The sequence below is a fragment of the Theropithecus gelada genome, chromosome 16 (assembly GCF_003255815.1).
Source record: "Theropithecus gelada isolate Dixy chromosome 16, Tgel_1.0, whole genome shotgun sequence".
Classification (NCBI taxonomy): Eukaryota; Metazoa; Chordata; class Mammalia; order Primates; family Cercopithecidae; genus Theropithecus; species Theropithecus gelada.
Genome location: NC_037684.1, coordinates 64,911,127 through 64,931,192, shown reverse-complemented (window position 1 = coordinate 64,931,192; position 20,066 = coordinate 64,911,127). Strand labels below are relative to the sequence as shown.

Here is a 20,066-nt window from a genome sequence, read left to right as displayed (position 1 = left end):
TGCTGGGATTACAGGCACGAGCGCGCTGGCCCTTCAGTGTAGTTTTGGTTTGCATTTCCCTAATGGCTAATGATGTGGGATAGATTTTTAAATGTTGGAATTCATTCAATTTTTTTTTTTTTTAAATGCTGTATATCAGTCCTGTACAAATGGAACAAAACAAGTTCAGGGGCTGGAACTGCCCTGAGGGAACAAATGTGGACTTCTGACCTACAGCCTGCAAAACAATGGTCTGTGAACTTTTTCTTTTGGCGATAAAAGCAACCTAGACCGACAGCAAAAATTACTATAGAGAGAGGAGAAAGATTCCTCAGTCTTCTGTAATAAATATGTACACTAGAAAAAGGGACAATTTTCAAACTATTTATAATGCCACATTTTGTTTACAGGAAATCATTATGTTACATCTTCATGAATGAGTCTTTTAGGTATATATTTATATCCCCTTTTTAGAGATGAGGTTAAGCGATTTGTGAAAGGCAAAGTTGGATTCAAAGCCAGGTCTATCTGCTTCTAAATCCTGTGCTTTCTTCATCAAGATGGCACCAAATTCTGGGATGAAGCTACATGGGTGGAACTGGAGTCAGAGGAGGCTGCCTGGGATGGATGATAGATACATAGTGGCGCTAGGTGTTGGGAGAAAAAGAAAGGAAGGAATCCAAGAGATTTCAAGAGCGGTTTCATTCACAAAGAGAAGTTGGGAAGACAGAGTTTGAGCGGTGGGAAAGGGAGATAGAAGAAAATAGATTTGGTATCTACCGCTTTTGCAGTCCCCCTCTCATCCACGCAGTTGGAAATGCAGGGCCCAAGTGCCAAAGAGCCACCAGGGGGAGAGACACATTTGGGGATATTCTCTTTATTATTAATTTCTCATCAAGACTAATGTCTTCATGGTGTTTCATTCTGGTGAACTTCCTGCCCTCCTCTTCTGATGGTCCACTGACTTTGTGTTAAAATTACACAAAAGTTGGCCGGGAGCGGTGGCTCACGCCTGTAATCCCAGCACTTTCGGGGGCTGAGGCGGGCGGATCACGAGGTCAAGAGATCGAGGCCAACATCCTGACCAACATGGTGAAACTCTGTCTCTACTAAAAATACAAAAATCAGCTGGGCGTGGTGATGCGCCCCTGTAGTCCCAGCTACTAGGGAAGCTGAGGCAGGAGAATCACTGTAACCCGGGTATCAAAGGTTGCAGTGAGCCGAGAACGTGCCACTTCACTCCAGCCTGGCAACAGAGCGAGACTCCGTCTCCAAAAAAAAAAAAAAAAAAAACACACACACATATATATATATATATATATATATATGCAAAAGTTTTTAAATTATGAGAAACCACGGACTCCGTGGCTTACAAGGATATTCACGAGTGGATGCACTAAGCATAGAACTTTGTCATTGCATTCTCAGTCATTGCACTGAGAAATGACTTCGGTGGCTGACAAAGTGGAGACTCAGGCCTTAGAGTGGGAGTATTTGGTCTTCTCTAAACACATTTCAAAATTCATTAGTGGAATATCATTCATATATTTTGGAAAGTTAACTTGTACTAACACGTGCAGACTGCCTTAGAAGGACAGACCGCTGCATGGAGCCAAGTCACAAGACACCTGGACACGGGGTAGTACCCCAGCAGGCAGGTGGGGGTGGGGGACCAGATGCAGCAGAACAAAGGACAAAATAGAGCCTGGGTCGAACTTCCCCAGGAAGGACTCTGCACTCAGCTGCCTTCGAGCCTCTTCTGAATTCCACCAACCCTTCCTCAGCACTTCCTGCCTTGTTTTTTTTGCTTAATTCACTTTTTGCCAGACTAGACGTTTCCTAGGCTTAGGCAAACACATCATTATCACACGTATTAAAATGCACCCATAGCCTACATTAATAACTGATTAATAACTGCATCTTGCTGTAAATTTTTATGATCTTGACTTTCAGCTTTTGTATGAATAATCCATTTTGTTCATGTGATTTAGACTTTATTATATTTACATATAATTATGCAAGAGTTATGTTGCAGGTAGATTCTGCAGACATTTCATTAAATTTTATTTACTTTGATTTTTCCAGTTTCCTTTCCCTATTTTGGGGCCACTGTTTTTCAGTCTCCAACGTTTTCACAGGCCCTAGGGGATATGACAGTGCTGCAGGAATCCAGCCTTTTATTCCTAAGAATCTCTCACAGCCCCTCTCACGTAGGGAGCTCTGATGAATGAATGAAAGCGCGAATGAACGAGTGAATGAATGAGGTGAATAAAGTTTCTTCTAAGTTTTCTCTCCAAGGTCGGTTCTCTTCTCATTCTTCTGGAATCTCAGCCTTGCCTGGAGGCTGGGCAGGAGAGCCTCTCGCCCCGCTAACACCAAAACTGCGACCTTGGAGGATCGTGTCCTGGGCCCGGCCCTCAGCCGATCCCGGCAGAGTTCGCCTGGGGCCGGGGTCGGGACGGTGGCCGCAGCGTGGAGCGCAGCCGGGGCCCAGGCAAAGCCTGTGCGCATGGGCGGAGCGGCGCCCTCCCCCGCGTTCCCTCCCCCACTGCAGGTGAGTCGCAGCGCCGCGGCCCCCACCCCGCGCAGCCCCGGGGGTGACGTCAGGCCTCTGGACCGCGCTCCGCCCCGCCCCTGCAGGCAGCGCTGAGGGACCGCGACTCCGCGGTGGAACCCCGTCCCGCTGCGGTAAATGCCGGCTGCCGCAAGCAGAGGGGGCGACCAGGCGCTCGAATGTGCTGCGGCAGCGGCGGCTGCCAGACGCTAGGACGAGGAGTCTGCAGTCAAAGCGGCAGCCTCCTGCCGCGGCCCACTTGCCCCGCCGCCCCACAGCCGGTGTCAGCGCAGCGCGCGGGCCACCGCGGGGTCCGCACCCGCCGCCTCGCGGGATCGCCGGGCGCCCAGCCAGCCTCAGCTGTCCATCTACACACGAGCCAGCCAATCGCGTGCCACTGCTCCGGCCGCACCTCCCGGAGCCTATGACGGGCGTAAGAGCCAGCCTATGAGATTGGGGCCTCGGTGGTCTGGGCTGGGAGCGGGAGCCAATGAGCATCATTCCAGGTGGGTGGAGGGAGCTGGAATCGGGAAGGTAGCTTCTTTCGGGTTGCTAACGTCTTCCCTTGGAGATGGGCGCGCAAACCAACCAGTGGGTCTGGGGGCGGCGGTGATGGGCGTGGAGCTGGCCCAATGAGGGTGGGAGTGGGTGGGGCAGGCCGGAGCAGCAGTGCTAAAGGAGCCCGGCGGAGGCAGCGGTGGGTTTGGGACTGAGGCGCTGGATCTGTGGTCGCGGCTGGGGACGTGCGCCCGCGCCACCATCTTCGGCTGAAGGTGAGAGGTGCGGCTGCCCGGGTCCGAGTGCACGGCCCAGGGCAGAGGGACAGTTTGTGGAGAGAGGAATGGATCCTGGGCTGAGGGGCCCGGGCGGCTCTGGAGGGCAGGAACCGGGGACCGAAGCGGGAGCTGGGGAAGACAGAGGGGCTTCTGAGCTGTAGGGTTCGTGCTGCGGGGACCTTAGGTTAGTTTGAACAGGGTCCTGAGCTGGGGGCAATGGGACCCCAGTGGGTGGAGATGGATAGACTCCCGGACGGGCGGGGATAGAGGTCCTTGTGAAACCCCTGCGGGGATGAGGGCCTGGGTGTGCAGGAGGGCGACCCCTGGGGGGCTGGTGATGGAGATCTGGGGGTGGGGACGTGAGGACCAGGTTCTCGGTGTGTGGGATCCCTGGGGACGCGAGGTCGAGGGGCTAGTGCCCCGGCGGAGGTTTCGGCGTGCCCCGCGAGCCAGTGTCTGCCTCCTAGGAGGGGAGGGGATTCTAGCGGGGCTGGAAAGCGCAGTCCCGGCGGTCGGGTGGGGGGGGGGGGCGCTGGACAGGAAGGGCCCCTGCCTGGGTTGCTGGGTGGGTTAGGCCTGGCCGGACCGGGTTGCCCGGAGCGCTAGAGGGGTTCACCAAGGGCTTAGAAGGCGGGCGGCGCTCGCCCGACCCGTGGGTGGAGGGACAGGAGGGCAGAGGCTCTGCGCGGCCGGGGGAGCGCGCGGCGGGTGAGGGGCTCCGGAGCCGGCCGCGGGCGTGGGGAGGGTCGGACTCCGCCGGCGCCGGGGAAGGAGCACGGGAGAGGGGCGTCCTGCCGCGCCCTCCATGGAGCGCCTAGGCCGAGGGTGGACGCCCGGCGAGGCCCAGGCGGTTTGGGGGAGCGAGGCGGGAAATGTGGCGGGGCGCGCTGCAGCAGGACGGCCGGGGGGGAGGGTCAGCGCTCGCCTCGGGATCCCTTTATTGTGTAAGCGAGCTGGGAATGGCTCGCCGCAGTCTCTTCATTGCCTTCTGCAGTTGGGGGTCACACCCTGATCCCATAAAATCGGACTGGAATTGGGTCGGAGGGAAGTTGAAGCCGCGGAGTCCTGCCATTTGCGGGGGCTTTGTGGGCCTGTGGTGGGCGGATGCGGCCCTGGGAAGCGGGAGGCCCCCAGCCAGGCCTGTTTGGAACTAGGGCCTTAGGAAGGAGGTTGACGACTCGGCTGGTCAGACTGGCTGGTGAGGTTTGGATAACGTGGCCTCTGCCTACAGCCGTTATCTCTGTTTCTTTAGGGCCTCTGCAGCTCCCTTCAAGATCACTGCGGTGGATGGAAGGGGGTGGGGTGGGCTGGGGTGGGGTAGGGGAAAACAGGCGGGGTAGATGCAGACTGCAGATGAAACAAAGACGGCTGTTTTCGCTGAATAATGTAATACCAAACATAATACTTTGGCTTTGCTGAGATTTTGTTTTTTAACGTTGAAACTGAGGATTCTTTGAGTCAGGTTTAATTATTCTTGATAGTATCTCACTCTGGAAAACTTTATAATCTATTTATTGTTTTATCTCCTTCATCAATCTGCCTTTATTAATTCTTCTTTGAGTCCCTTGCTTTTGATGTTTAAGTATGCCCTGTCTGTCTCGGGTTCTGGAAAAGTGGCCATTTTATGCATCTCCTTACTTCTGCATCTTTAATTCAGTTCTTCCGCGTCCTTATCTGGAGAAAGCATATGGTGTAATTGTGCGATATAGCACGAGCTTTGGCAGCAGAAGGATGTGACCCCTGAGAGCCTGGCTTTTCATTTGGGCTCCGTAGGGAAATCATTACAACGAAGGCAGCTGGGATGGAAGGTGAGATGGAGGAAATCTTGAAGGGCACGTTGTAGGGTGGAAGACTCTATGCTTCAGCGGTTTATGTACTTTGTTATCGCATATGAGGAATTAAAGTTCCTGGGGTTGGATCCTAGTTTTGGAAATATTTAACAGGGCATAGAGATATTAATTGGGAGATGGGGCAGGCCATAAGTAGCAGTAGCGGCCTTTTGCGTTTGGTTTGTGTTTGTGATCAGTGGGTTAAGGATTTTGATAAATTAGCAGACTTGTCCCGCCCTGTCATGTAAGCGACCTCAATGGTAGCAATACACAAATTGGGACAGTTGTGTTTTAGCTCATCTGTTATAGATGGATGCTCTGTCATGGTTAATTTATCCATCCTTCTTGTTTGCCTTTCTATATGCAGGCAGTTCATAAAATTGAATTGTTTGCCTCTGTCCACACTTACAGTAAGTGCTGCGAGGGGGTTGATAAGTTTGCTGGGTGGCATTTCACTGGGAGTGAAAAATGACCTGGGGGTGGAGCCCCAGGGGTGTGTGTGTGTCAAACCACTGAAAGGGATGGGAACTTCGGCTCTGTAGGGGGCTAATTCATACACAGATAAATGATTTAATTATAATTAGGCAGCAATTTCAAATGACACCAATAACCCTCAGACCATCTTTATGTCTGCTAACAAAAAGACTCCTGTTTATCCTTATTTCCCCTAAGTTATGGGTATCTTTTTCTATAAACTATAAAACCTTAGCCAGATGATTTCTTGGCCAGGCCTATACTTTTTAAGCCATGATTGATTGGGTTTTTATTTAGTAGAAAGGTAGTATGTAGCGCCGGGCGCGGTGGCTCAAGCCTGTAATCCCAGCACTTTGGGAGGCCGAGACGGGCGGATCACGAGGTCAGGAGATCGAGACCATCCTGACTAACACGGTGAAACCCCGTCTCTACTAAAAAATACAAAAAACTAGCCGGGCGAGGTGGAGGGCGCCTGTAGTCCCAGCTACTCGGGAGGCGGAGGCAGGAGAATGGCAGGAATCCGGGAGGCGGAGCTTGCAGTGAGCCGAGATCGCGCCACTGCACTCCAGCCTGGGGGACAGAGCGAGACTCTGTCTCTAAAAAAAAAAAAAAAAAAAAGAAAGGTAGTATGTAGCGTTGTATACTCCTCCACACCCTTCAAAATTTCCTCCATGTCACCTTCCATCATTGTAGCGGGTAGTCTGGAGCTGAACTCTGAGTTTAATCCCAGCTCTGCTGCTTGTTAGCTGTGTGCCCTTGGGCTGGTTATTGGCTTTCTCTATACCTCAGATTCATCTGTAAAATGGAGATATTAATAGTGCCTACCTCATAGGGCTGTTGTGAGGATTAAGAGTTGACATATGTAAACTGCTTAGAATAGTGTCTGGCCGTAATTAGTGATATATGACAATGGTATCTGCTGTTTTAAAAATCATAGTGTTGTCCTTTCTGCGAAGCAAAGCACCGGTGAGTGGTACACTGTTAAACACCAGTATTATCCAGATTGGGTACCAAATGTACAATGGAGTTAAATAAATGTATTTGACAATCACAAGTGAAGAATTAAACCGAACAAAATATCTTCAATGGTCTCATGAACTCTGTCAGTTAAACAATAATATGAGCACTTTCCACCTGCAAAGCCCTCTGGTGCAACGCAGGGTAGGTTAAGAAGAAAGTCAGGAGAACAGTACAAAATGTTAGGAGAAGGAAAAGGATTGAATTGCCACATTGACCTGAAAAGAACTTCTGAAAGGATGGCATTTGGGTCAGGAGTTGAAGGAATAATAGCTTTTTGGTTGTGGAGAAGTTGAATTTCACTATAAGGGTTAGGACCATTCAAGTAAGTATTGATCAATAAGTACAGAGCCCCTGTTATATACCGGGGACTAGACAAAACGCTCAAGATACAGCATGGAACAGACAACTGTCCTCATAGTGTTTAGTTGTAGAAGTGTCTGAAAAAGTGAAAGTAATTGGTAATCCTACTACCCAGTAAAGACCCAGTGAATATTTGTTCCATTAAAAAAAAAAAATACATGCGTGTATGTAGTCTTCCCCACAAAATTGGGAACATGCTGTGTAATTACACTTTTGTGTTCTATCGGGTTTTTAAAAAATACTAAATGACAAGCATTTCCCCATCTAGAAAAAAGTACTGATAAATTTAAGATGTCCCAATTTGATAAAATAATTTTAAGATATATAATCTACTGTTTCTAGACCTGTTCTAGAAGTTATTTGTTAAATTATTCTAATTTATAGTCACCTGCTAAATTTAAGCATCTAATTACGTGTCCAGTGTAAAATTTAAGAAGTGTGTGCGTGTCTACTGACAGCAAGACAGTTTCCTAAGTCCTCTGTAGGATATGCAGTTTACACCTGATAAGAATAGTAAGAGAAACTTGTTATATTTTGCTATGGTTGTATATTTTCTTTTAATAGATTCTATCCTTCTGAAAGGTGGAGTGTGTATCCTATTATTTGTCTTCAAATTTACCTATGATGTTTCCCACCTTGAAGACATGCCTCCTTTCTTCTTTTTAAAAATATTTAATTTAATTTATTATTATTATTATTTTGAGACAGAGTCTCATTCTGTTGCCCAGGCTGGAGTGCAGTGGTGTGATCTCGGCTCACTACAACTTCTGCCTCCTGGGCTCAAGTGATCTTCCTGCCTCACCCTCCCGAAGAACTGGGACTACAGGCTTGTGCCACCAAGCCCGGCTAATTTTTTGTATTTTTTGTAGAGATGGGGTTTTGCCATGTTGCCCAGGCTGGTCTTGAACACCTGGACTCAAGCGATCTACCTGCCTTGCCCTCCCAAAGTGCTGGGATTACAGGCGTGAGCCACCCCGCCTGGCCTCCTTTCTTCTTACCAGTGTGCAATGTTTAAGTTGGAAAGAGAAGACTTGTTAATAATGTTATTAGACCAGTCCCTAGAGGTAATGGGCTTTTAAAACTATTATGCAGAATGTACGTGTGCCCATGAATGTTTTCTGTATTGCCCTCCCAAGAGGATGCCTTAGAAGACTAATGCAAGTTTAGGTATAAAATGTATTAACAATTTTATTTGTATACAAGTTTTAATAACATTAATCACGTTTTGTGGTTTTTTTTTTTTGTTTCATCTTATTTTGCGATTTTTGTTTTATCCAAGTCTATAACCTTTAAGACATCAACATGTTATATAAGTTGTTATGAATTAGTCTAGAATTTGGTTTTCAACCTCTTTTTCTACTCTAACATATCTGCTGGTAGCAGTGGTGCACCATAGCAACCACAGAACTTTGGAGCAGTGGTTGTCAAATGTGTCCTGGGACCAGCAATGGCAGCAGCATCTGGGAACTTGTTAGAAATACAAATTCTAAGGCTCAGGCTGGGCACGGTGGCTCATGCTTGTAATCCCAGCACTTTGGGAGGCCCAGGCGGGTGGATCCCCTGAGGTAAGGAGTTCAAGACCAACCTGGCCAACATGGTGAAACCCTGTTTCTACTAAAAATTAGCTGGTCATGGTGGCAGGTGGTTGTAATTCCAGCCACTTGGGAGGCTGAGGCAGGAGAATCACTTGAACCTTGGAGGCAGAGGTTGCAGTGAGCTGAGATTGCACCCACTGCACTCCAGCCTGGGTAACAGGGTGAAACTCCGTCTCAAAAAAAAAAAAAAGTTCTCAGGTTCTACCCTCCACCTACTGAATCAGGTACTCTGGGATACAGCCCAGCAATCTGTATTTTAATAAACCCTCTAGGTGCTGCAAATGCGTGCCAGAATTTGACAGCCGCTACTATAGAGGGTGAGTGTTTGTAATGCATTACATTGCAACAAATACTTTCTGAAGAATCTTAGCTATTTGGTTCTAGTAAATTATTTTTTTTAATTTATTTTTGTTTGTTTGTTTTCGAGACGGAGTCTCGCTCTGTCACCCAGCCTGGAGTGCAGTGGCACGATCTTGGCTCACTGCAATCTCCGCCTCCCAGGTTCAAGCAATTCTCCTACCTCAGCCTCCTGAGTGGCTGGGATTACAGGCACCCACCACCATGCCTGGCTAATTTTTTGGTATTTTTAGTGGAGATGGGGTTTCACCATGTTGGCCAGGCTGGTCTCGAACTCCTGATCTCAGGTGATCCACCCATCTCGGCCTTCCAAAGTGCTGGGATTGCAGGTATAAGCCTCTGCACCCAGCTGGTTCTAGTAAATTATTATTAGGGGTTAAAGGGCTAGAATGTGTAACCACTATCAGTGATTAGTCTTTTAGGATACAAATAGAGCCCTTTAGAAGCCAGAGAAAGTTATAGCACATATACGCACACACTAAGTGCATAATATTTTTATACCATTTCAGGGATTTCGTTGAACTTGAGATTAGCTGATGGACTCAAGAACCTCTTAACAACCTTAGACTACTTTATGATTTCCTTTTGCCTTCAAAGAACCCCTAGCATTTTTGGCTAGGGGAGTGGAGTGAAGGGAGGGGAGAAGTGGGGATTGGATAGAGCAAGAGTAGGTACTCAGTTGGCTTCTTCTGTTGGTTTGAGTGAAGTCATGGAAACCATGCCTATGAAATTTATAATAACTTGGAATTTGGAGTAGCAGCAAAAATGTTTAAGTTGGTATCAAATCCCAAAAAGATCCTGTCAGGCAATCATGATGAGTCACATCAGAAAGATGATGATGGATGTAAAATCCTGTCATTTGGTCCAAAAAGCTAATGCACAAGTAGAGGAGGGGACGTAGCTTAGCCACAAAGTGATGGAGCTTTCTCTGCTAGCTCTTTGTGAGCCAATAGTAAATGGGTGCTAAATAAACCAACTAGGTCTTGAGATACATTAATTGAAAATGTCACAGAACCAGTACTTTCCTCAATGTGGCCAAGATTGTTGATGGTTCCTTTTTCTTCTGCACTGGTCAGACCGTATCCGGGCTATGATGTTTGCTTCTGGGCCACACACTTTAGAGGGAAGACAAACATGTTGGCGTCTGTTTAGGCAAGAGATCGGGCAGGGGAAGGAGTCTTGGTGAATGAGGGGTGGAGGAGCTGCAGGGTGGGAATGGAGGCCTGAACAGCTACCATGACATATTCGAAAGGCTGCTGTGTGAAGCCAAGTTATGCTTGTGTTTTGTGGCCCCAGTTGATCACATTAAGACTCATGGGGCCATAGAAAAGCTATAGGGAGACTGATTTGGGTTATTCATGAGAAGAACTTTAAGTCTGTTATCTGAGGGTAGAATGGGAGGCATGTTTTAGATTCTTTAGATTCTTTACTCCTCTGACAATCATGTGTTTTTGTAGCTGTTTCCTTGTGGTCATATTAATGCCGGTACCACTTCATGAACCTTTTATTACCCATCTTTGTTTTCTTTTTTTTTTCCCTTTTTAACTCCCTGTTTAATTTGTGGTGAGGGTGAAAGAGGAGATAAAGAAAAAAAAAAAAAGGTCAACCTGTAACTTTGCCTTTTCTTCTGTTTTTTTTTTTTTTTTTCAGCCCTCAGTAACTGAGGGCAAACCGGTCCATCAGACAACCAGAGCCATAATTTGTGGTCACCCCTGAAATTAACCTTGGAAATTCGGTTAGTATGGCTGCAAAGAGGTATACCCCAGCCCCTTAACACAGAGTTAATGCTTAATCTAAGGCTTTAAGTTTCGTAGGAAAGAAAAACGTGCACATTCTTTTGTGTTTCTTCAACATCTAATTTTGCGCTCCTCCTCTTCTCTTAGAGGCGATTGCTCTTGGATCCTTCCATTTACAATGGCGCAGAGAACTGGGCTTGAAGATCCGGAGAGGTATCTCTTTGTGGACAGGGCTGTCATTTACAACCCTGCCACTCAAGCTGATTGGACAGCTAAAAAGCTAGTGTGGATTCCATCAGAACGCCACGGTTTTGAGGCAGCTAGTATCAAAGAAGAACGGGGAGATGAAGTTATGGTGGAGTTGGCAGAGAATGGAAAGAAAGCAATGGTCAACAAAGATGATATTCAGAAGATGAACCCACCTAAGTTTTCCAAGGTGGAGGATATGGCAGAATTGACATGCTTGAATGAAGCTTCCGTTTTACATAATCTGAAGGATCGCTACTATTCAGGACTTATCTATGTAAGTATTTCTTCCAAATAATCATGTGAAGTGGTAGCTAGGAATTAATGTAAATTATACATCTTGTCACAATCAAATGAGAATGTGGAATACCCAAACTCTCTGTTTAACTAATTTCTATTTCTATTTAAGCAAGATTTGTTGCTTGCTTACCCAGGTCTTGCTTTTCTTTGAATCTTAACACATTAAGTTTAAATAATACAGCCTGCAATTACATATAATAAAATGGCATTTGAAGACTTTTGTAGTGGTGTTCTGGAGCATAATAAGGTGGGAGAGAGCATGTAACAGGAAGACCAGAAGGTTTAATAAGGTAAAGAGAGTTGCATTAATAGGATGCAGACAGCAAAATGGTAGAAAATCAAGTGCATACCCAAGAGTGAAGGGGCTGTAAGCTTAGAAATTTCTGTGGACAGCATGAACAGCTTCACTGGATGTGGGGAAGTAGGAAAGATGAATGCTGAGGTTTTTAAGAGGAAACAATTAGGGTAAGATTGAGGCTGGCTGGGGTCGTCCTGTGGTTAGCTGCTGACATGAGTGTTGAAGTCACCGACTATGTCACTGACCATGTAGAAGACGTTACTGAAAATCATAAGGGATAATGTAGAGAGGAAAAATGTAAGCCAGATACTAAAAATGACAAAATAGGTTTGAGGCAATGGTAGACAGGTGGCAATGATTTGAAGGAGATGGCATGTATGGGACTTCAACTGATGATGAAGGGAAGTAGGGAGAAAAGTTGATGGTCGTGGTTTGAAATTGGAAAAGGGTTTTTGAATTTTACACAAGGAGTGTGCTACTGAAGGTCATGAATAATTCAAACTTCAGTCAATCAGAGGTAGTTTTCCCACAGAATTAGTTTAAGGAATATTTCTTAAGTGTCCCCTGTGCTCTAGGTGCTGGGTGTAGTACAGTGAAGAAGACAGGCCAGGTCTCTGCCTTTGTGAAATGTCCGATGAGGAAATGAAACAGGGCTATGGAGAGAGTATGTAGGAGGATGGCTTTCCCCAGCGGGTCAGTTAAGGGCTGTTTGTGAAGGTAGCATTTGAGCTGGAGTCTGACTGGTGGGAGGCAGCTAGCCATGAGAAAAGCTGAGAAAAGAATGATTCATTCATGACCTTTGCCAGAGTAGTTTCAGCCAAGCCTGATAGATCTCCCTTATTTTCTTCTCTATGAGATAGGAGAGTAAGAGGCCACAGGGTTGGAACGGTAGCTTCAGGAGAATGGAAAGGCTTAGGAACAACCCTTATCCAATTTCAGACTAAGCCAGGGATAAGAAAGCAACTGGAGAGTAGCATTGAGAGTCCAGCTGAGACTGAATAACCACGTGTAGGGCGACCGCAGTTTTGTCTGGCTGTGTGATTTTGCCAGACCATGGGATTGCCCCAGGTCTGTGAGTGTGGGGGCTTTGGATCTCCATGGCTCCCACAGTGAGAGGAGGATTCAGTGGCCGTCTTTAGAGTCCTGGTTCGGTAGGAATGGGAGTCTGGCTGGAAGGGGCTGATGGATCAAGGCCTGGAGGTTTCCAGAATGTTGATGAACAGGGATCATGGAGTGAAGGGGTGAGAAAACTGCAAACTTAGGAGGTTGTGGTCAGACTGTAATGTCGACGTGTAAGATTCGAGAGGTGGATCAGTTTCAGATGAAGCCCATTGCAATCAGTTGTGCAGGTATGGAAATGTGATGTCACCATCAAAAGCTGTGCAGTGTGAAGAGGAGCCAGGCTGCCTTTCTGCCAGCCTTCACCTTGATTTCCCACACTGGCAGCTGGAGATAGCTGCAAAGGGAGCTAAGTAGAAAAGGAATGAAAGAAAGGACAAGTTTTTTTGTTTTTGTTTTGCAGCCATTTCACATAATTCAGAGATTTTACAGTTATCTCTTATGAGTTTGTTGGATTTTTTTTCCAACTTAACTCACGGACAACCTGAGTGAACTTCCGAGTTTCTTCTCAAAGCACAGCCTCCTTCTGCAGGAGAATCTGGGTTTTTCTCAAAGACTGAAGGTCACACAGAGGTGGGGATTTGGGAGGATCATATCTTCAATTAGTTGGGTGGAGAAAGGGTTCTTACCTAAGGTTCTAGTTGGAGAACTTGACTCTAAAGTCCGTCTCGTCAAGAGGATGAGGTTGAAGAGAGCCATGCTAGCATTGTGATAAATATGTATTGGGCTTTGAAATTAACCAGCCAGTTGAGATGATCAGTTGAGGCGCAATGATACAGATACTAGGATAATTTGGGTAGAACCTTTTTTGGACATATTTCTATAGATAAGATATAACAAAAACTTATTTAAACAAATTAGGTTGCTAACAGGTTTAATTATGTTCTTTTCTCACCTTTTCTTTGGATTTATTCTCTCTGACCCCCAATTTCTCAGGTCATTAATTTTCATCTTCTTTCCTAATAAAACAGTTTAAAAACTGTAAATGTCTTCTCTAATACTGTTTAGCTCACATCACAAGTTTCTATATATAGTATTTATTCTTCAGTTCTAAATATTTTCTGATTTCTATGATGATTAACTGGTGAACCATTTAAAAGTGTATTTGTAAAATTTCAAAATGTTGATTTTTAAGTTATCTTTTTATTATTGATTTTTAAAATTACATCTCAATCACAGAATGTTGTTCATATAGGAGACATTTTTTGTGTAGTATATTGTCAGCTTTTATGCATGGTCTGTATGTGTTTGCAAAGAATGTATATTCTGTTATTGTTGAATATAGGGTTCTACATATGGCCATTAGATTAAGCTTTTTAATTGTATTGTTTTTATCTTCCATAGCCTTGCTACTTTTTGTCTGCTTGTCAGTTACTAAGTGTGTGAAAAATCTCCCATTGTGTTTTATCAATGAAGTATGCATCCCTAAATGACACAGTTTAGTTTTGCCTGTTTTTGTTTTTGGTTTTTTTTTGAGACAGTCTTGCTCTGTCGCCCAGGCTGGAGTGTAGTGGTACGATCTTGGCTCACTGCAACCTCTGCCTCCTGGTTCAAGTGATTCTCCTGCCTCAGCCTCCCTATTAGCTAGGATTACAGGCTCGAGCCACCATACCCAGATAATTTTTTGTATTTTTAGTAGAGATGGGGTTTCACCATATTGGCCAGGCTGGTCTTGAACTCCTGACCTCAAGTGATCCACCTGCCTTGGCCTCCCAAAGTGCTGGGATTATAGGCATGAGCCACCGCGCCCGGCCTAGTTTTGCCTGTTTTTGAATTTTTTTATAAATGAATCTCCTAGTGTGTAGCCTTTTGTGTCTTTTGTTGTTGTTGGCTTAGGATTACATTTTTAAGATTTATTCATATCGTTTTACGTTGTTGTAACTCAGTAGCTCCCAAAGTGTGGTCTGGACCCCCTAGGATTTCCCTGAGACCCTCTCAGAGGAGCACACAAGGTTAAAACTATTTTTATAATAATACGAATATGTCATCAGCCCTTTTTACTGTTGACATTTGTAGTGATGGTGCAAAAGCAATGATAAATAAAACTCCTGACACCTTATCATGAATAAAGGCAGTGTAATAGGACCAAAGTGTACTAGAACCATTTTATTCTTCACTGCCACCTATTGGCACTTTTAAAAAAAAATGCAATTTCGCTCAAGAATGTTCTTGGCAAAGCAGGAAAAATAACTGATTTTATTAAATCTCAACCTTTGGGAATACAGTTTTTTGATATTCGGTGTGACGAAATGGTAAGTATGCCTAAAGCGCTTCTGATGCATATCAATGTATGATGGTTGCCTTGAGGACTAGCATGTGGGTAGTTATTTGAGTTGCAAGCTAAACTTGCTACTTTTTAAATAGAATACTATTTTCATTTGATAGAGTGGCTGATAAAGTGTGGTTACTCGCACAGCGGTATTTGGCAGACATTTTCTTGAAAATGAACAAAACGAGCCTGTCACTTCAAAGAAAACAACTGACTGTATTTGTTGCCAATGATAAAATTTGAGGTTTTATGTAAAAATTAGAATTTTAGGAAACTTGTATCTACCATCATGAACTTGACAGCATGTCAATACTTAAAAACCTTTCTGATATGATAGATGGTGATAATAATGAAAGTGGGTTTTTTTGATGTCATATAGTGAAATGTCATCATTTGAAAGACTTGCATAATTTAATGATGTGTGTATGGTGTCACGAAATCATGCATGGGTAAAAAGACTTATTCAATACGCAAGATAAACCAGTAGATTTTGATGCAGTGGAATATGAGAAGTTCACTGATAGGGTTTCAGATGGTACCTTGCATCTAAATTTTAAGAAATTATCACTTGTTGGCCGGTCGCAGTGACTAACGCCTGTAATCCCAGCACTTTGAGAGGCTGAGGCAGGCGGATCACCAGAGGCCGGGAGTTCGAGACCAGTCTGACCTACATGGAGAAACCCTGTCTCTATTAAAAATACAAAATCAACCAGGCTTGGTGGCACATGCCTGTTGTCCCAGCTACTTGGGAGGCTAAGTCAGGACAACCAGGAGACAGAGGTTGCAGTGAGCCAAGATCGTGCCATTGCCCTCCAGCCTGGGCAACAAGAGTGAAACTCCGTCTCAAAAAAAAGAAAAAATTAAATTGTCACTTGTTAAGTGTTAGTAGTGTCAAAGATAAGTATCCACGATTATCTGAAAAGACTGTTAAACCGTTCCTCTCTTTTCCAACTAAATATCTGTAAGTCTGCTTTCTTCATGTGCTTCATCCAAAACAACATATTACAATAGACTGAATACAGAAATAGACATGAAAATTGAGGTGTTTTCGATTAAGCTAGACAATAAAAGTTTCGCAAGAATGTAAAACAATGCCATTCTTCTTACTTTTGTTTTGGAAATGAAAAGTTATTTTTCATAAGAAATGTTATTTATGTTAACATGTAATATATTTACTGTTTTAGAATGAATAGATATTTGTAAAACTTTATATTTTATATGAAACAAAAGGTCTTTGGGGTCCTTAATAATTTCTAAGAGTGCAAAAAGGCCCTGAAATTTTAAAAGTTTGAGTAGTTTTTTCATTTTTGTTGGAATATAGTATTCCATCATAGTATTTTTGACCTAATAAATTTATCTAACTATTCCGCTGTTTTGTACACTGTTTTTTTCTGTCTTGGTAATATTATGATCAGTGCTTCAATGAACAACCATATACATGTACTTAGTGCACAATAGGCATGCCTTTCTGTAAGATGTGTAACTAGGAGTGGAATTCCTGGATGATAGGATGTGTAGATCTGTAACTCATATCTTCAGCTTTTCTAGATAATGTCTGATTTAGTTAGAGTCCCAGAAGGAAACAGAAGGCTCTCAAACTAGGTATTTGAGAGTTTAATGAAGGGTTTTACAAATAATGTGGGTAGGGTTTAAAAAAATAAATGAGTACTAGTGCAGTATCTCAGCAGCAGTGATGGCTGAGAGCCCTTGAAACATCTTGATCTTTAAAGAAGCCTTAGAAAAGAGCTGTTGCCTCAACTCAGAGAGGTACCTGTGTGGAGAGGGCTACCTGACAGGAATTGCCTTCCTTAGAGGTATGAAAGTCAGCTCATGGTCGGGAGGGAGCCTAGGGAATAAATATCCTGACCTTCTGTTCTCACCCTTAGTCTCCTGTTGATGTCTACCATTGGTTGAACTCAGTTTGAAGCCAGAGGGGAAGGGAATTTGATGATTCTTTCCTTAGGGTCAGCCTTAATTCCGTCTGGAATTGAATGTTGTGTATGGTGTGAGGTTGGGACAAGATTAATTTATTTTTCCATATGGCTAGCCAGTTGACCCAGTGCCATTTACTAAAACATAATCTTTTCTCCACTGCTCTGAAGTGGCATCTTAGTCATAAATCAGGGTTCATAAGTATGCTTTTGACTCTATTATATTTCCTGGGTCCATGTGCCTATCTTCTAGCTAATATCACATTTTCTTAATTATTACAGCTTTATAATGTGTCTTGGTATTTAGTATGGTAAATCCTCTCCTTTTTGTTCTTTAAGATTGTTTTGGCTATTAAGTTCTTGGCATTTCAATATAATTTTAGAATCTGCTTGTCGGTTTTTCATTTACGCACACAACCTTGTTGAAATTTTGATTGGGATCTTATTGATTCTGTAGATCAGTTTGGGGAGAAATTAGATCTTTATAATATTTTATCTTTAATTCCTGAGTAAACTCATTTATTTAGTTCTAGATTTTTATTAATATTGTTTTATAGTTTTCTTTGTAGAGGCCATGAACATCTTTTGTTATTTATTTTTGGATATTTTATTTTATTTGAATATTATTTAAATGGTGTTTAAATGTTTCCCTTATTATTCATATGGTATATAGATAATATATACGTAATTGTTACCATTATGTAGAAATACTGTATTTTTCACAATTAATTTTTGTATATTGACTTTATCTTCAGTGACCTAAGTTTACTTATTGGTTATAATAGTTTAGCTGAAAATTCTGTTGGATTTTCTATGAGCACACATGTTGTCCACAAATAATGAGTTTTATTTTTTACTAAATCTTATACTTTTCTTTTTTTTTTTTTTGGAGACAAGGTTTTGCTCTGTCAACCAGGCTGGAGTGCAGTGTGATACTCGTGGCTTAATACACCCTTAACCTCCTGGGCTCAAGCGATCTTCCCACCTCAGCCTCCCGAGTAGCAGGGACCACCATGCCTGGCTGATTTTTGTATTTTTGTGGAGACAGGGTTTTGCCATGTTGCCCAGGCTGGTCACGAACTACTTGGCAAAAGCAATCCACCTACCTCAGCCTCCCAAACTGTTGGGATTATAGGCATGGGCCACCATGCCCAGCCAGTTCACACACATTTCTTTTACTTGCTTTATTGCACTGTCTAGAATTTTCAGTACAGTGGTTTTTGAACAGAAGTGATAATCAGAGGCATCCTTGTATCATTCCTGATCTCAGAGGGAAAGCTTTCAACATTTCATCATTAAGAATGATATTTGCTGTAATTGGTGTTTTTTTAAATACTGATTCTTTATCAGATTAAGGGAGATTTTCTTGTATTCCTGAATGGGTGATTTTTTTATCCTGAATGGATGATTTTGAAAAAAATTAATGGATGTTAATTTATCAAATGTTTTTCATTATTTAATGAGATGATAATGTGATTTTTCTTCTTATTTTGTTATTGTGGAGAATTATGCATATTTTTGAGTGTAAATTAACCTTGCAAAGACCAAGTATTCTTTATGTATACACAAAGAGAGAGTGAGATTCCTAGAATCTGTTTGCTAGTATTTTGTTTAGGATTTTTGCATCTACATTCATCAGTGAGATTAACTTAAAATTTTCCTTTCTTATAATACCTTTGTCATATTTTGCTATCAAGATTATGCTGGTTTTATCAAATGAATTGGGAAATGTTTAATCTTTGTTCTCTGGAAGAGTTTGGATAGGATTGATGTTATTTCTTTTTAAAGTAATGATAGTGTTTTCTTTGTGGGGCAGTTTTTCTGTAATAGATATAGAACTTTTCAGATTTTTATTTGTGTGGTTTTTTTTTTAATTCTTTTCTTTTCTTTTTTTTTTTTTTGAGACAGGGTCTCACTCTGTCACCCAGGCTAGATTGCAGTGGTGCAATCATAACTCATGCAGCCTTGAAGTCCTGGGCTCATGTAATCTTCCTGCCTTAGCCTCCTGAGTAGCTGGGACCATGCCCGGCTAATTTCTGTATTTTTTATAGACGGGATTTCACCATGTTGGCCAATCTTGTCTCGAAACCCTGAACTCAAGCAATTTACCTACCTTGACCTCCCAAAGTGTTAGGATTACAGACGTTAGCCACTGCTCCTGGCCTTGTGTCAGTTTAGATAATTATGTTTGTCTAGGAATTTATCTGTTTCATCTAAATGTTCAAATTTATTTGTATAAGTTGTTCATAATATGCTTATTTTCTGTAGGATTTATAGTCATGTTTTCTCTTATTCCTGATACTGATAATTTATTTGTATCATTTTAAAATGAGTGTCACCAGAGGCTTATCAATTTTTTTATTCTTTGCAAATAATAGACTTTTGACTTTGTTGGTCCTCTCTATGTGTGCTTTAAAAGCTGTAAATTTCATTCTAAGTACTGCTAGAGCTGTATTCTACAAGTTTTAATATGTTACATTTTATTATCATTCAGTTGAAATTAATGAGGATGTTTTCTTTGACTCTGGGTAATTCAGAAGTGGATTGCTTAGGCTAGGCACAGTGGTTCATGCCTGTAATCCTAACACTTTGGGAGGCTGAAGTGGATGAATCACTTGAGGCCAGGAGTTCGAGACCAGCCTGGCCAAAATGGTGAAACCCTGTCTCTACTAAAAATTCAAAAATTAGCCAGGTGTGGTGGCACATGCCTGTGATCCCAGCTACTCAGAAGGCTGAGGAAGGAGAATTGCCTGAACCCGGAAGGCAGAGGCTGCAGTGAGCTGAGATCGCGCCACTGCACTCCAGCCTGAACAACAGAGTGAGAATCCATCTCAAAAAAAAAAAAAAGTGAATTGTTTACTTTCTAAATCTAGGGGATCTTCAGGTTTATTTTATTATTTCTTTTTTTTTTTTTTTTTTGAGACGGAGTCTCGCTCTGTTGCCCAGGCTGGAGTGCAGTGGCCGGATCTCAGCTCACTGCAAGCTCCGCCTCCCGGGTTTACGCCATTCTCCTGCCTCAGCCTCCCGAGTAGCTGGGACTACAGGCGCCCGCCACCTCGCCCGGCTAGTTTTTTGTATTTTACAAAGTAAAATATAGTAAAATATAGTAAAATATAGTAGAGACGGGGTTTCACCATGTTAGCCAGGATGGTCTCGATCTCCTGACCTTGTGATCCGCCCGTCTCGGCCTCCCAAATCTAATAGATTCCCCCCTTGGTCAAAG

The 20,066-nt window shown here is 43.4% G+C and overlaps 1 protein-coding gene across 4 annotated transcripts in view; it reads left to right on the top strand.

Annotated features, from left to right (window-relative positions):
• The first annotated feature begins 3,184 nt into the window (after positions 1–3,184).
• Positions 3,185–20,066, top strand: part of MYH10 (myosin heavy chain 10) — a 153,064-nt gene continuing 136,182 nt past the window's right edge. For all 4 annotated transcript variants that reach the window (XM_025363725.1, XM_025363723.1, XM_025363722.1 and 1 more), the window contains exons 1-2: positions 3,185–3,306; positions 10,828–11,203. In XM_025363725.1, the coding sequence (XP_025219510.1) occupies positions 10,859–11,203 (345 nt within the window). In that variant the 5' untranslated portion in view covers positions 3,185–3,306; positions 10,828–10,858. The remainder of the gene's footprint in view (positions 3,307–10,827; positions 11,204–20,066) is intronic.